Genomic DNA, 16,639 nt, shown 5'->3' with positions numbered 1-16,639 from the left:
TGAAAATTTTTCATTGCTCAAGTTAACTTTCCTTAGTGAAGATGAGTATCTTTACATATATTTGACATCCAGTTTTATATTCATACCCTTTGTTTTAATGTTGGGGTTTTTTGTCTTACCTTTAAAATATTGGTAAGAACTTTTTATATTTTAAGGATATTCGTTTTGTTTTATGTTGTAAACATTTTCCCAGATTATCATTTGTCCTTTGACCTTTCAGACTGGTTGCCATGTGGAAGTTTAATTTTATGTAGTAATACCCATTGATCTTGTCCAATATGATTTCATTAGTCTGATTCTCTATTCCCTCACCAGTATAGAGTTACTTTAATGTGCTGTAGCTAAATAATATATTTTAATATCTGGAAATGCAAGTGCCCCTTTGTCAAATTTCCCCAAAATTTCTGTTGGTATTTTGACTAGAAAAGCCTTAAAGGTATAAACTAGGAAAAAAATTGATATATTTACAATAATGAAGGCTCCCATACAGTAAGATAGTAATGTGCATTTACTTATGTAGATCTTTTATATTCCTTACTAATTTTATAGTTCTTTATTCATAAGTTTTGCATATTTATTATTAGGTCAAATACTGTGTATTATGTATGTATATTAAATGTCTATATCATCCATATTAAATTTATTTCACTTGTATAGGATATACTAATAGATATAAAAAGGATGTGATTGTAAATGAAATTTTTTCCTGTGTTCTAATTACTATCACTGGCTGATTTTTGTGTGTTTTGTTTTCAGCAGTTTCACCATTTGATATTTTTAAATAAATTATTTTAGGTATGAATGAATACTGGTGCTTAATATGAGAGAATTGGTTACCAAAATTAATCACAGGGTTTCTGTGATTTGATCTATTTTGGGCATATCCTTTTATAACTGTTATGTATTGTTGCTATAGAATAACAGAGTCTCACTAGAACTTGTGAGTAGATCTAGAAATACAGGTAGCATTATAATTTCTATACACTTTGATACTTTCATAACTTATGAACCAACAGAGGAATCTACTAAAAGGCTATTAACGGTTGTCATTAGTAGGAAACAAGGGGCAAAACATGTAGGCAGTTTTAGTTTCATATTTTAAGCCAGTTTTCATTTTTAAGACATAGCAGATGAAACACAAAGTTGACTCAAAAGACCTTATTTTTATTAAAGTAAAAGTGTGTTAAAGAGATGACTTTAATAAACCCGATCAACCTCACTAAAAAAAAAAAAAAAAAAAAAAAAAGTCCTAACTTACTTAAAAAAAAATCCAAAATGAATTATTTCACACTTGGCTTTTGCTCAGAGGCTCTTTGCTTCTTTGGAGAAATAGGCACAGGTGGTATTGCAGTAATGAGACCATTGTGGGTTTCCCAAATAAGGGGACACTCAAAATGAATGCTAGTGGGCTGAGGTGTGGAGGTGGGGGCTTTGGGAAATGTGGCTTTTGTTTTTGAAACTTAACTTAGACCATACCACTTGTTACTTGTAACTCAAGTGTGTGAATCTGGTCCAGTAATATAGTTTAGGATAGAAGTTTATGAATGAGGATGCTTTCTTCAAACTAGTAACCGTCCAAGAGCTTGCTTGGTGGAAATTATGAAATCCTGAGGGAATTAAGGGAAAGAAGGTACTATTCAGTACCTTTTAGGTGTTATGATAATTTCTCATTCCTTCACTTGACTGTATAAAATGAGAGAAAGATTTTTTAAGTGTTGTGTGTTAAGTTACTTACTGTGATTGTGGAATTGTCTATTTGTCTTTGTGTTATGCAGTAACTTTATTAATCTTTAATAATGTGTTTTGTTTTAAAAACCTATTTTGTTTGATATTAGTATAAATACATGTGCTTTCTTTTTGTTAATAATTACTTGTTACATCTTTTTTCCATCCTTTTAGTCCTTCTGAATCTGTTTTAGATACAGCTCTTGTAAATACAAACAGTTGGATTTTTAAAAAATCCAGTCTTACTTTCTTTGTATTTTAACTGCAGCATTTGGTCCATTTACATTTATTATAATGACTGATGTTTTGAACTTATTTCCTTTATTTTATTTTGCATTTCTTCCCTTCTCCCTCTTTTTATCTCAGATTTACCACCTGGAATTTGTTTCCTTTAGCCTGAGGTGCATCATGTAGAGTTTTCTTAATGAAGGTCTGCTGATGCCAAACTCTGTCCTTCCACACCCCACTGTGCTATACAGTAGGAGCTTGTTGTTTATCTATTTTATATATATTAGTTAGTATTTGCAAATCTCAAACTTTGAGATACTATCTTTATTCATTTTGGCCTGAATAGTTCTTACTGTCATGCTGGCTCATTCATCAATGATTTTAGCACTGCATCAATTTAGGATGTTTTCCCTTTCTATTTTATCCAACATTTTTAGTTTTCTGTGACTGGGGGCAGTCATGGTACCCAGCCCTCCCTGTGCTGGAAGTGAAAGTCTTGATTGCCTTTGGAGCCTGCCTATCACACAGCATTCATACAGTATTTTTATGGTAACACTTACTTGAAACTTAATCAAAAGTTACAATCATTCGTTAAAGATTATAATAATTTTAACTATCAGTAAAGAAAATTTTTAAGTCTAGTTGTAAATGATAGAAAGCTAACTTTAAGAAATTTTTATATGAAGGTATAAATGGAATTTTGGTATTTTCAGTCATGAAAAGAGGAGGTAAGTAAACCAATGAGGGAGAATTATAGTTTTAACAAAACTAGAAACTTAGAATTTTTTAGAAGTTAGCTTGGTGCTTACCTGAATGACTATTTTGGAGTATTTGTATCATTTTTCTTTTTAAAATAGATCATACTAGTTATTGATTTAATTATTAGCAACTGGGAGTATGAAATCTAGAAAATATTTACAGAAAATATATTTTTGAGAAGGAAGCTTGATGAATCAGCTTCTTCTTACAACTTGGGGTGAGCTTTCAGTATTTCTTCAGGCCCAAGTTTTCTACCAGAAGGCTCCCTGAGGGCTTGGTGAGTTCAGTCTACATTTTTGGTCCGTTGGAGCTTGAATTCAGTAACAAAGAATGTGTTTTGTTTGTTTTTCTTGGTTTCTGGTAGGATGATGGAAGGAATACTAGAACATTGTTTTCAGTTAATGTTGAAAAGTTGTTTTCTGTGGTTGTACAGGAACTGGTACCTCTGAAATGTCAATTAAAATATCTTACCGACAATCGGAAGCTCTCTATACTAATTTAGATTTATGAGTACAAAAAAGACACAGCTACATAAAAAGCAACTTGAGAAGGGTCTTTTAAGGTCATTGTAGCTTCCACGAAGCTGAAATTGAAGTTAATTTATTTAGGAAATTATTCTTTGAAGTGTATTTTAACTTTTAACTCCCAAAACAGTATGCCTTTCAAAAGCACTCAGGTAAGAAATTGATCTGTTGATGATTCTTTAGGAGAAGAGGAGAAGGCTGAAAATAAGTTCTTCCTATTATGCTTTTATATTCAGCTATGGGTTTAAAATAGGAAGCCTGGGCTTATTGTAACCTTGTCACCAGTAGCCACATTAAGGCATACCTGGGAGATACTGAAGGTTTGGTTCCAAACCACTGCAGTCAAGTGAGACACATGAATTTTTGGTTTCCCAGTGCATGTAAAAGTTATATTCACACTATACTGTAGTGTATTAAATGTGCAATGGCATTATGTCTAAAAAAATCTACATACCTTAATTAAAATACTTTATTGCTAAAAAAATGCTAACCATCATCTCATCTGACAACACAGGGGTGCCACAAACCTTCAATCTATAAAAATCACTATCTGCAAAGTGCAGTAAAGTGAAGGCGATAAAATGAGGTATGCCTATATTTGCCTGCATATAAGCTAGTGGAACTCACAGTAGGAAATCTGGGGAGGAGGATGTTAGATACCTGTATCACGCTATATGTCACATACCATAATGCATTCTAGGTGGTAAATAAACTTGTGGAAAAAAGAACCCATTAGACTAATTATAGGACAGCATTTATATGTAATAGGATGAGAAGAGAGTTTCTGTGCATGGCACCCAAAACAAAACTATAAGGCTAATGACAACTATGAAAAAATTAAAAACACCACCACTACATATGACGAAGAGTTAATGCTCTTAATACATAACAAATTCCTCAAGTCCTTAAAAAACAAAATAGTGCAGTAGAAGAAACAGGCAGTTGCCATGAGCAAGCAGATTTTAAAATAAGTCAAAAACATAAGGAAAAGTTTCAGTTTTATAGCCAAAGAAATGCAAATTATAGCCAAATATCATTGAGAACACATCAAATTGGTAAAGCTTTTAGATAGTAAAAGCTGGTCAGTGTTGGTCAAGATTCTGGGAAATGAACTAACTCTCCTTATAATTGTTGTTAGCATTAAGATTTGGAGCAACTTTTGTGAAAAGTAATTTGGTAAGATATATACTCTTAAGATTTAGTATATTCTGTGACTAAGAAGTCTATTTGTAATAATCATCAGTCAGCCAATATTTATTGCTCATACAACCCATGCCAGGTACTGATGTAAAGAAGCCAAGTCTCTGCCTTAGTATGTGAAAAGTAAAAAAATGCAGCATACGTAAATGAAAAAAAGGAGATTACATGTCTGTATTTCACAAAATTATGTGAAAAACATTTTCTAGTTTGTTAAACAAATGATAGATTTTGAATTTAGGATAACATTTTCTATTTTAAATTTTAGCATATGGTGTTTGGTCAACTAGCAGCTCTATACTGGCAGTATTTAACACTTACATGAAAGAGTAGAGTTAGATGAATTTTAGAGATCAAGTGACTCTAAGATCTTGATTTTTCCATTATAGCCCTAATTTGTGAAAACTGTCTTTTACTAAGTGATTTGATAAGTTTTTAACTAAAATCATTTAGTATTTCTTTCCTAAGAATTTTCATATCAGTTCACATTAAAAAAAAATCTGTCAGACCATGTATCCTTACTTTTAGATAAGGAAATATCACCATATCATATAATCAGATCCCTTGGGTTTTTCATAAGAAAAATGAGATGCAGAACATTTTTTTTAACTCTCTGTTTTGCTTATTTTCTATGATCTCTCCTACCTAAACAAAAATAAATAAACCATATAAATAAATAAAACCAAGATGACTACTTAGATCAGTTTGAGTTCTGAGAGATGGTAAATTATTTGATTTTCTCCTGAAATTAGGCAGTAGGACTAATTAGGAGTAAAGACTATCCTGATTTTCGTTAATTATGATTGCATTATATAATGATGTGACAGTTTTATTAAGTGAAACATTTTCCATATTGATGAAATAAAAATGTTTATAATTTTTACAAAAATTACTTTACTTGGACATGCAGCTTACTGTTAATGAAGCAGCTGCTCAGCTCTGTGTGAAGGATAATGCCCTGCTGACAAGAAGAGATGAACTTTTTGCCCTGGCCAGGCAGATTTCTCGTGAAGTCACCTATAAATATACATACAGAACCACCAAGTAAGTGTTTAATTAATTGGCAGTATTTTTGCATTGCTTGATAGAAGTAGAGCTTGAAACACCATCCATTGATAGAATATAAGCAATATCTGACAAAGCAGAAGTCTGATTATAGTTCTATAAAATTAAACAGTGAAGTGGCTTTTCAAAACATTGCTGGTGTGGTTTTTGTTGTTTTGGTTAGTCTTTTGTCTGTCTGTCTTCTGAAAGATAGTTGCCTAGCACCAGCATTGCTCTGGTAGTGGTTTTAGACATTCTTGCTTTGGTTTTGAGCATGATGATGGGATTTAGTCAGTCAGCACTTTATGGACTTATTTGTTTACCCTACAAACTTTGTGAACTTGTTGGACTTTCTGAGGAAGCAGAATGTTTCCTTTTGCAAGGTATTTGTGATCTAGTGAGATTAGCTAAATAGATAAAAAGACTCCTTTGCCTAGTATTTAAGGGAAAATTGGAAAATACTAGACTTCTAGCAAGTGGAATATGGAACGTGCATTTGAAATTAAAAACCTCATTTTGAAAAGCAGTGATGGTTTTAAAATTTAACGTAAACACACCATATTATTCTTCATCTTATCCTCACTTGAACCCTAAGCATTGCCTGCAGGTAAAGGACCATTTTGATTTTGTTCACTTGGTTCCACATGGACCCTGATTTGCAGTGCACCGTCAGCTGTGCCACTGCTTCTCTGAGTAGATGCTTTAGAGTAACTAAGTGTGTGTGCAAAGAACCACATCTTGAGCACCCTTCCCAGCTCCAGTAAATTACGTTCTGTGGGGATGGGGCCTTAGAATCCAAACTTTCACAAGCATCCCACATGATTCTTGGGCATATTCCAGTTTGAAAAACACTATTACAGGCACTTGCTATCGTCACCATTATTTTCCCCAACTCACAGCAACTTCATTTTCTACCCTGTCTCAAGAGCCCACGTGTTTACAAACTGGCAACAAGTAAAATTATGCAGACTAAATGAACAGGGGTAAGAATATACAGCAATATTATAGGATTATTTATAAGATTTTCTGAGTTAATCAAGGACTGATTTTGTGATTTTCTATTTTCTTTGCTGTATTTTACAAAATTTTCTTTCTGACTGCTTTATTTAAATAATTTTCTTTAATAAAAGTAATGCATGTACATGATTTAAGAAGTCATATAGTACATAAGGCTTATCATGAAACTTAGTGGTTCCCCTGCTCCATCCCCCTTCCTTCTTCTGAATACCATGCCCCAGAGGCAATTGCTTTCAAAAATTTTTAGCTGGTTTTTGTAGTTTTTATTTATATTTATATTTCTTTCCTTAAGTTAAATAATTTTAAAATACACAACAGTTTTACATTATTTAGAAGCCAAAACTATGTAAAGAGGTAGTGCAGAAAAGTTGCATTCCCATTCCTGTCTCTTTTTACGTCATTCCCTTCCTCAGTGTAGGTAATTTTTATTAGTTTCTTTTTTATTCTTTTAGTGTTTGCTTCTGTACATGCAAACAAATACAGTTGCCCACTTTTACCTTTTTTTTTCCAAGAAGCACTAATGAATTAATGTTACATTAATGAATTAATGTCTGCATTATTCTATATTTTGTTTCAACGTCTTGGAGATCTTGCTATATTAGTACATACACATCTTCTTCATTATTATTTTTTTTTACAGCCCCATGATATTGCATTGTGTAGATATACTATGATTCATTTAACCAGTTCCCTATTGGTGGGTACTTGAGTTGTTTCTATTCTATTTTTATTAAAGTATAGTTGATTTATAATGTTGTGTTAGTTTCTGGTGTGTAGCATAGTGATTCAGTTATATGTATATATATGCATTCTTTTTCAGGTTCTTTTTCATCCTAGGTTATTACAAGCTACTGACTATAGTTTCCTGTGTTGTACAGTAGGACCCTGTTGTTTATGAGTTGTTTCTATTCTTTTGTCATTATAAATAATACCACAGTAAATAACATAATACATACCATATTTTGTTGATTTTGAGATGTATTTTTCCACACTTTAACATCTTTTATATTGAGGTATAACTTAAAATTTATGGCTGGCCATAGTTTAATTGGCAGTAGTATTTCATGTATGTGTAGATGCTTCTGTGGGATAGATTCCCAGCAGAGGGATCCCTGGGTAAAGGGAAAACGCATCTATAGTTTTGATAGACAAAATGTATTTTAATGTCATGTAACCTTAGGCATTCATCTTAAATGATCATTTTTGTCATTTTATCCTAAATTGTACTTATCCATGAAGGAATATCATGGAATACAGTCCTCTCTGATTTTTTCCTTTTTCTTTATGTAACACCTATTGCGTACTTACTGAGTACTCTCTGTGTGAGGAGTTCTTAGGTGGTGGCTTTTTAAAATGTGTAATATAATTGTGTCTGCCTGTTTCCCTAATGTTAACCTAGAAGTGATGAAAAGTCTCTTTTTCATTATTTTAATGTTCATTATGAATGTCTTATTTCTGGTATCAGAGTTTCAGGGTTATATGTTTTGGTGGAAGCTTATAGATTGAGATGCCTTTTGAAAAAATTTATTACCTTCTCAAGTTTTTCTCTCTCTCTCATCCCCCTCAGATCAAAATGTGGAGAAAGAGATGAGTTATCCCCGAAGAGAATTAAAGTGGAGGTATGATTATGTATTACATTTTCTTACACTAATAATTGCTTACTAGCTCAAACTGAAAAAAAGGAATTCCTATCAGCTAGTGAAGAATGTGAATTGTAGATTCTTAAAAGCAATGTAGAATTTTATTGCTTTAAAGTGTCTGTGGTAGTCTAAACTCGGATACTCAGGAAGTTCTTAGAAGGAAACAACAATGATGAGCTCAATGTCCAGCTAATTTATCAAAGGTTGATTTGTAGATAGATGTTTTCTACAGATTTAAAATTCTTTTCTGGTTATACTGTTCCTTTTATAATTTTATTTACATCATTAATCATCTTATCACATACATTCAGAGGAGCTAAGATTCAACTTCTTTGTATTAACTATCTGAGAGAAGTTTAGTAGCTGCAAATTATGGAGACTTTACTGAAATTAAAAGCCTCTTTTAGAGATCATAGTTGAGGCTGTCCTTCTGATTTTTAGACCTGCAAGTGGTAAGGTAGGTTGAGCAAGAAAAATGTGCCTTTTTTTAGGGATCTCAGAAATACAGAATGGTTTCAGAACTGCTGCTCCTTAATTTGGATTGAATACTTTTTTTAAAGCCAGTCTACAGCAAAAGTCAGGCAGCTAGCTCTTTTTTTTTTTTTTTCTTTTCCCTTGGGCAGGGAGTGGAGGTCGGTACTCTCTTAGCCATTCATTATTTAATGTCAAGTTAAAGCAAATAAGCTGTGTTTATCTACCCTAAATTTCCATCATCAAATTATTCTTACTAAGCATCTGTTTGTATATAATCTCTCATTTATACTAAAGCCAGAGTTAAGCCTTTAAAAACATAAATCCCTTTTCTTGCTTACATCTTTCCAGTGGCTTTCTACTGTACCTAGAATAAAATCTCCACTTTTCCCTGAGGCGTCTCAGACCCTGCTTGCTCTGACTCTGGCTTGCATCTCCAACCTCACCTGTTACCGCACTTCCCCATTCTTACTGTGCCCCAGCTCCACCGGCGGACTTTCTGTTCCTGGAACAAGTCAGACTCATTTGTGCCTCAGCACTCACCACTCCCCCTGCCTAGGTCTTTCTCTAGATCTTGACATGGCTTCAGCTCATAGCTGAGAATTTCCTCTGACTTCCCTGCTTCCCTTTCTAAAGGGGCACTGTTACCCCAAAATCACAGTTAAGCTCTTTGTCTTGTTTTGTTTTGTTTTCATAGAACTTACCAGTGTCTGAAACTATTATGTATTTGTTTTTAATTCGCTCCATTAGATGAGAATAGAGCTCTTATTTGTCCACTGCTTTATACTGTTTATAATAATGCCTTGAACTTCATAGGACTTAATAAAATGTGTTACATGAAATAATGAATGGCCATGGATAAACATCTTTCACTTATAAAAGCTTTAGCCAACAGCAGGGGTTCTCAAAGGAGAGAACAATTTTGTCCAAAAAGAACACATTTTAAAAAATTGTGCTTATATTTATAATCTACCTCACTGTTAGCTCTGGAATAATGTTTAAGATGGGTTAGCCTCACATACCACTCAAAGAATTTGTTACAATGATCTAAAAGGCCATTGAAAAAGCTAACTAGTGAAATAGTTTTCTCTTGTTGCACCCAAAGAAAATGAGAGAGGATCCCTGTGGATTTAGCTGTAAGTGACTCTACCTCTGGAAGGAAAGTCAGATACACAGAGAAACTGCCAAAAGGCATGTGCCATTGGAGGATTTACAGGAGAGAAGGTACAAAACGTACCCAGTGGCCAGGAAAAGTAGTCAGCTACTGGGTTAGAAGTTACACGTGTCTCTCTTGTCTCACCAGTGGCGCTCCATGTCATCATGATTCAGGCTGTTCTCACATGTAGTCCCCAGCTTCCTTTTTGTCTAGCTTCAGAGGTCATTAGTGAACACTGAAGTTTGAGATCATCTGTCTCATGGACTTTTGGTGCTATAGTGTTTTCTTGTTAGGCTGTATTAATATTAAGTCTTTCTGACCCTCTGAATGGCCCTGATCTGAAATGTAAGCAGATTGTTTCTGTATCCAGTTACAGTATTTTGAGTTTCTTTTAGTAGCTCAGAGTATTAGGTTATAGTATTAGATGTGACCCTCTATTCCTTTATCCTCTGCTAGAGATAACTGAATTATAGTTCTATATGGTTAGTTTATTACTTTATACTAGACTTCACAAAGCCATTTGAACAGTCGCAGATTGAGAATTAAGATAACCAGTGTTGCCTTTTTCTGTGAATAACAATTCTAACCCCTTCCGAATAAGAATAGTAACTAATCAACCCCAACTGTCTTTAAATGCTCTTAAAGACACTAAACTCTTATTTTTGTTCCCCAGAAAAGGAGATTTTAGCTTTGAATTTAGGACAGTAGTTTACTTTTTTGTTGGTTTGTTTTAATTTTGTCTTGTTTTTGCTTAGTTTTTTTTAAAAGCTTCTGTATTGCAGAACATCAGTATCTCTTCAAAATGTGTATTATGCATGTGTGTATAATGCCTACAGATGTATATTGTATAATGTGTAATCCTTTGCAGAATATACTATATTGGCATAAAGCCTTGTCTAAATTCTCTTGTGGTATATTCTAAATTGAATTTGAGGTACTGGCGTTGTTCATTTGATTCTGGAAGCTGATATGAAGGTAGTTGGTATTTTGCCGTCTTGGGTTACTACTCCCTTAAGAAGACATTTCACCAGCTATTAGTGCTTCATCCATGTCTCCCTTCTCTCTGGCTGCTGAGGAGGGGGAGAATTTCTGGCATCAGAAGAGATTAGGGGAGGCTTTATTGGAGGAGGTATCACCTGAGCTGGGTTTTAAAAGAAGGGTAGAATTTGAGAAGGTAGGTATGTGGGGTGGAGGGTGGAGGGGCATTCCAAAGAAAGACCATTGGCAAAGACACAGAGGTAAGAAAATAATCTGCGCATTTAGAGAACAGTGAGACCAGTTTGTCCAGAATGTGTGGCTGACACATAGGACATCATAAGTAAAACTAGAAGAATTTCAGAATTCTTTGAACATACTGTTTGTCTTATTTTATCTGAGTATTTGTTTTTGCAATTCTTGGCTCATTATCTATTAAGGAAAAGTAATATAAAAATAAACTTAAGCTTAGCCCATTGTAAAGTAGTATAACAGATTCCTAATTACTAGGCCCAAATTAATGAGACCCTTTTTCTCTTCCTTTACATCTTAATTTTTCCAAAATCCTTGACAACAGCCAATGAGCATACATGCCAAATTGCCAAGTTTTTTGAATCTTAAAAAGACCATTTTTATAAGGACAAAAAAATATAATATCTAGTAGATAAAATAGAAATAACTCAAAGTAGGTATGTAACGGAAAGAGAAGCTTCTTGTATGCTGTTTTCAGTGCATTAGGGTACACTAATAAAACTAGTGCTTTGTTCAAGCCCAGTAGTTATTTTCTCATTGCTAAATGCTGTATTTTCCTGGTCTGTCTGTGATGGTTTGGGTGGAATTAAGTTTTAAAATCCTTGTCTGGTTTTTCTCCTCTTATTGTATAGTCGGTGGTTTCCCTCTAAGGATAGCTGTTTGTTCGGTGGTGGTGGTTGTTTAATACCAGTATACGTGTTATATGAAGTACTGAGGACAATTTCTCATCCTTAAATAGTGTTCTTCCTACAGGGCATGTAAGATATTAAAAAACATAGAGATTTTGAACTTTTTTCTATAATTCCTAGAATATATTAGATAGACACAGAGGAAGAAGCCTGTTAGCTTCAGGAGGCCTTACCAGGGTGGCCCATTATCTGGAATGAAGCCTAGGGGGAAAGCCTCTTTAGCCCTATATGTTAGTGTAGGGTTTGGGAATATTTCTCCTCCCGAGGCTAGATGAATAGATTGTCCACCTGGAACACAAACCTCTGTATGAATCCACTTCCAGCTAAAATGTAAATGGATTATATTTATTCTTTTCTTTTTCATCAGAGACCTCAAATCTAGCTCTGGGTCAGTTGTAAAAATAACTGTTTTTCTAGAATCTGTTACATGCCTATCACTGCTACGCATTTGAAATATATTATTATTACAGACCTTGTCTATTCTATATGGAGGCTTTATGATTTCTGTTTACAGCCAAAGAGAGACCCAGAAATGATCAGGACCTTTCCTGACTTTCTACATTTCTATCTAGTGGCAGAGCCAGGGATTCAAATCTAGGTCTGACTTCTAGACTTGAAAGCAGTACCACCTTCCTGGGTGCTAATAAGGATTCACAAGACATCTTAGGTGTGAAAACTGCTACCTGGATTATACCTTTTCTCCTGCTAGTCTGGAAATAAAGGCAAAGTGTGCACAGGACTGGTAGTCTTTGAACAAGGGGGAAGGAACGGCAGTTGTTTTCTAATCCAAAGATGTTTAACAACATTTACACGTTTTTAGTAGGAAATGTAACATTATAAATTACAAAATGTATTTAAATATAAAACACCACCATTTGACATATTAATTTTTCAGAATGATGAAAAACAATGTGTTAGGAAGATAAAGTCCCTGGCACTCTTGTGTTCCCCTCATTAGTTTTTTTAAACATTAGTTATAAGTAGGTTCGGTTGATGTCTCTTCTTTTTCATTAAGAACATATCCTATGACAAACCCTGTCATTGCCGCTAGTGTCATAAGTAATATCTTAGAGGAGAGGAAGGATGTGAAAAACAACCAGTCTCGGCCTTGGCAATGGTGGCTGACTAAATGGACTGTTAACTGTTTGGATCTCATCTGTCTGCTGAAATTGCTGTGGACTAGGCAGAGAGATAGGAGGTGACAGCACTCTTGATCCTTTGTGGGCTGGGAGTGCAAAGCAATCAGAGATAACTGGATGAAAGAAATGAAGTTTGTTAATAGGGACCAGAGAAGTCAGAGAATTGGGGCTTGAAAAAGAAAGATTTAGAGGAAACATCTGCTGGCAGTTCCATTGGGGTGGGGGTGGGAGCGTGAGGAAGCGGGAGGGAAGAGGGTCAGAATCTCCACCTACGTTGTCACTAAGCTTCTTGAAGAGAAAGCAGGTCTGATTTGATGCAGATTCTTCCCCTCTGGATCAGAAAAACAGAAGCATTACAATCTGCTATTCATATAGAAAGTGTGAGTAGAAAAAAAAAAATGCACGTGTGAGGCTTGAGAACATCTGCTGGAACAAGTCATTTTAAAGACAGCTAAGCAGTGCCTTCAAAGCAACTGCTAGTATTTGGTGGAAAGGATGAGGAGAAATGGGGGTGGAGACCAATGAGATGAGAGTAATTAGGTCATGAACAGCATCCCACCCTGTATCTTTTATTTTCTCAGTGCTCAGACTCAAGAGTCTCTCCAGTCAGGGAACACTGTGATTAATGGCAGCAGCCAAGAATATGACAAGAAGATAAATTGCTCATAGCATGGTACAGCTGGTTCCTGGGAAAAAAATCTTGAGAGACTTAGAACAAAAGTCCTGCACCAAACATAATGTGAAAGAGACCATCTTCTTGGGAATGTTCTCACTTTTATTTCTGTGTCATATATTTTGGGTACCTTATATTTTATGAAATGATAGCTACTCAGGCCAGCAGTTTTCCGATGCATGATGAACTGTCAGACTGGGAGAAAATCAGAATGAGTAATGTACCCAGTTGCAGAGAGCCACTGGTCTTTGTTATTTATTGTTATTTATTGCTGATTGCATGCTTGTATTTCTCTTTGTTAATGATGGAGCAGTGTCCATTTTCTAAGAACTTTTACATGTAGTGTTTGAAGTTCCCCCTTCCAGCTTTCCAACATTCTCATGGTTAATAATCCTGATAATGATGCCACCATAGATTTGTATAGCAGTGTGTACTTTTCCCGAGATTTACCATTTGCATTACTTCATTTAATCCCCACGAATTTCTGTTGAGCAGGTAAAGCAGTGATTTAATCTCCATTTGAAAACTAGGAACACTGGAAATAATGAGGTTAACTCTCTTCCATGAGATCACATACCTAGTTCCTAACATGAGAAAATTAGATCACTCCTTTCTCCTGCATGCTCCTTCAAAGACAGTATCGAGATAACTGGAGCTCCTGGTAGTTCTGGCCTGGGCTCACTCCACTCAAGGCCTGTCGATGAGCTGGAACTTTCCAGTCTGACTTTACCCCAAGTTCCAGAGTTAGTGGAGGTCTCACCAACAGATCGGACTCAACATCTCCTCAACTGAATTCATCAACTTTCCACTCTCTCCAACCTCCTGGTCCTGAGTCTCTGATTCTGCTGAATGTTATCACCGAATTCCCAGTTGCCAAAGTCGTCTCTCAGGAGTTCATGTATTTCTCTGTCACATCTGCCATTGTCTGAGGCTAGGGCGCTAGTATCTTGTGTTCACTGTAGCCCTCTAGCCACCATCCTTGACCCCCCCAACCCCCCACATCACATTCAGATTCAGATTAGGTTTTCTAATCTGATTAGTCTTTTCCCTAAGACCTTCCATGACTTCTCTTTGCATTTAAGATAAAATCTAAAATAAAATCTAAAATTCTTAACATGGTTTACAAGGCCTCACAGAATTTGGCCCTGGGTATCCAATTTCTCAAACCACCCTCTCTTTCTCAGTATATTCTCTTTGTTATCATATTAAATATTTTCCCGTTTCCCCAGGATATACTGTTCTTTTTGCCTCCAGGCCTTTATATATAAAGGTGCTCTCTTTCCCTAGAGAACTCTCCTTCCAGGTCCCACCCAAGGCATCATGCCCTCTGGGAGGCCTTCCCTGACACACTGTTCTCCCCTGTGCTCTGGATCTCTTTGTCCATTTCCCTTCAGACTGTGCTTGTCAGAAGGGCAGAAGCCATTGTATCCCCAGCATTGAGTTCAGAGGATAGAACCTATTAGGCAAACAAGATTAAATGAATAAACAAGTGTTTCTAGATTTCCATTTTTTTTTCCACTAAAATAGTTCCCCACCAATATGGTCAGTATTCCCTTGCTGATTTTAGTGTCAAATGCCTAGCTCATTCTCTAAGATATTAATACTATGTAAATATTCCTAAAATTTATCTTATTCCCCCTGTATCATAGAGCTATAGTAATATCACTTATAGCATGCTATTTTTTTTTCACTCTGATTAAATATAGTGGCTTTTGGAGATAACTTAGTTAATATCAGTTACAGACTTTTATTGGGTTAATTTCTGTGTACCAAGCACTGTGCTAAGTGTTTCTCACAAACTTTTTTCTTCTTTAAAATGGTTCTAAAGTTAGCTGGGTACTAAGGTTATCCCTATTTTAACAGATGAGGAAACAGACACTGAGAGATGAAGTAATCTGTCTAGTATCACAGCAAATAAGTAGTAGAATTCGGATTTTAACTCAGTGCAAATTATAAAGTTAAACCAGTTCAGCTGATGAAAAACAAGAGCTATAGGAGAAATGCCTCAATTTACTGTAGTAAGTTCATAAAGGTGGCAACTCTAGGATTTTGTGGTTTTCACGTAGGCTTTGAAGCCAATGTCTGTCACTGTAAAATGAGGGAAACCCAAGGTTGTTTGTGTGAGGATTAAATGAGATAATTGTTGTAAAATATAGGACACAGTCAGGAACTGGTTCATTGTGGGCACCTGGAAAATGATAGCCACTCTGGTTGTTGTTTTCCAAGTGTGCTAGCTTCCTCATTGAACTTTAGAACTTTAGGGTTTGCTAAAGATAAAGCTGGATTTTTAGATCTAAATAAATTCTTAGGAGAACAATGGAATGACCAAGAATAGTACTTTTCCTCTAGATTTAAAGTATATACACTTGTATAAAATTTATTCTAGCTCAGCTAATGATTATAGTCTATACATTTCTCTAAGACAAGGGTCCTTGGTCTTGGGCCTAGAAAAGTGGCTATTTTTAGCAGTTTTAAAAGGCTGATTGTATATCAACCCACCATGAAGCTACAAGATTATTTCAAGATGTTAAATTTATTTGCTCTTAACTCTAATTATTTTATTGCAAGTATTTGAAATTTAAAAAATAGGAAATGAATTATTAGGAAATGAATTTTGGTAGATGAAATATTTGAAAACATGAGATTTGCAGTGGAGAAATAGTCTTTTGAAAAGACCCTGATGGGGAAAATTTTTTGAACCATTATCTCATATTTCAAATAAGATAAATATTTTGTCATTATTACATCTTTTTCTGTTGTATTATTACACAGTAACTTTGGTTTTTCATTATGCACCCTTTGCTACAAATATACAGCTTATCAGATAAGGAGACAAATGTTTTGGAGGTTAATGACAGCATCTGTGAGGAGATCTTAAGTAGTTTTCAGTAAAATTATTAAAACCATGCTATCATAATGTTTGTAGTTATAAATTTCATGTGGAGCCCTAAGCAAGCAAGCAAAAAAAAAAAAACTTGATAAAATTAGTATATGGATTGGCACTAATATATATAAAGTATAAAATGGAAATAATATAATTTGAAGTGTTGTCCAGGAGTAGAGAGCCCCAGTAAGCTCTATTTAATACAAGAACTTAGTATATGCTGATAAACACATTCAGCAGTTATTATATGCTGAAGGCAATATCTC

The 16,639-nt window shown here is 34.8% G+C and overlaps 2 protein-coding genes across 9 annotated transcripts in view; one reads left to right on the top strand and one right to left on the bottom strand.

Moving 5' to 3' along the window:
• NEMP2 (nuclear envelope integral membrane protein 2) overlaps positions 1-16,639 on the bottom strand; it is a 299,056-nt gene that overhangs the window by 131,615 nt on the left and 150,802 nt on the right. The window lies entirely within an intron of this gene.
• Positions 1-16,639, top strand: part of NAB1 (NGFI-A binding protein 1) — a 40,904-nt gene that overhangs the window by 12,853 nt on the left and 11,412 nt on the right. For all 3 annotated transcript variants that reach the window (XM_074364262.1, XM_010948719.3, XM_010948720.3), the window contains 2 exons: positions 5,344-5,477; positions 8,062-8,113. In XM_074364262.1, the coding sequence (XP_074220363.1) occupies positions 5,344-5,477; positions 8,062-8,113 (186 nt within the window). The remainder of the gene's footprint in view (positions 1-5,343; positions 5,478-8,061; positions 8,114-16,639) is intronic.

The sequence above is a fragment of the Camelus bactrianus genome, chromosome 5 (genome assembly GCF_048773025.1).
Source record: "Camelus bactrianus isolate YW-2024 breed Bactrian camel chromosome 5, ASM4877302v1, whole genome shotgun sequence".
Taxonomy (NCBI): Eukaryota; Metazoa; Chordata; class Mammalia; order Artiodactyla; family Camelidae; genus Camelus; species Camelus bactrianus.
Note: the sequence above shows the minus strand (reverse complement) of the source record. Positions and strands in the feature narration are given on the sequence as shown.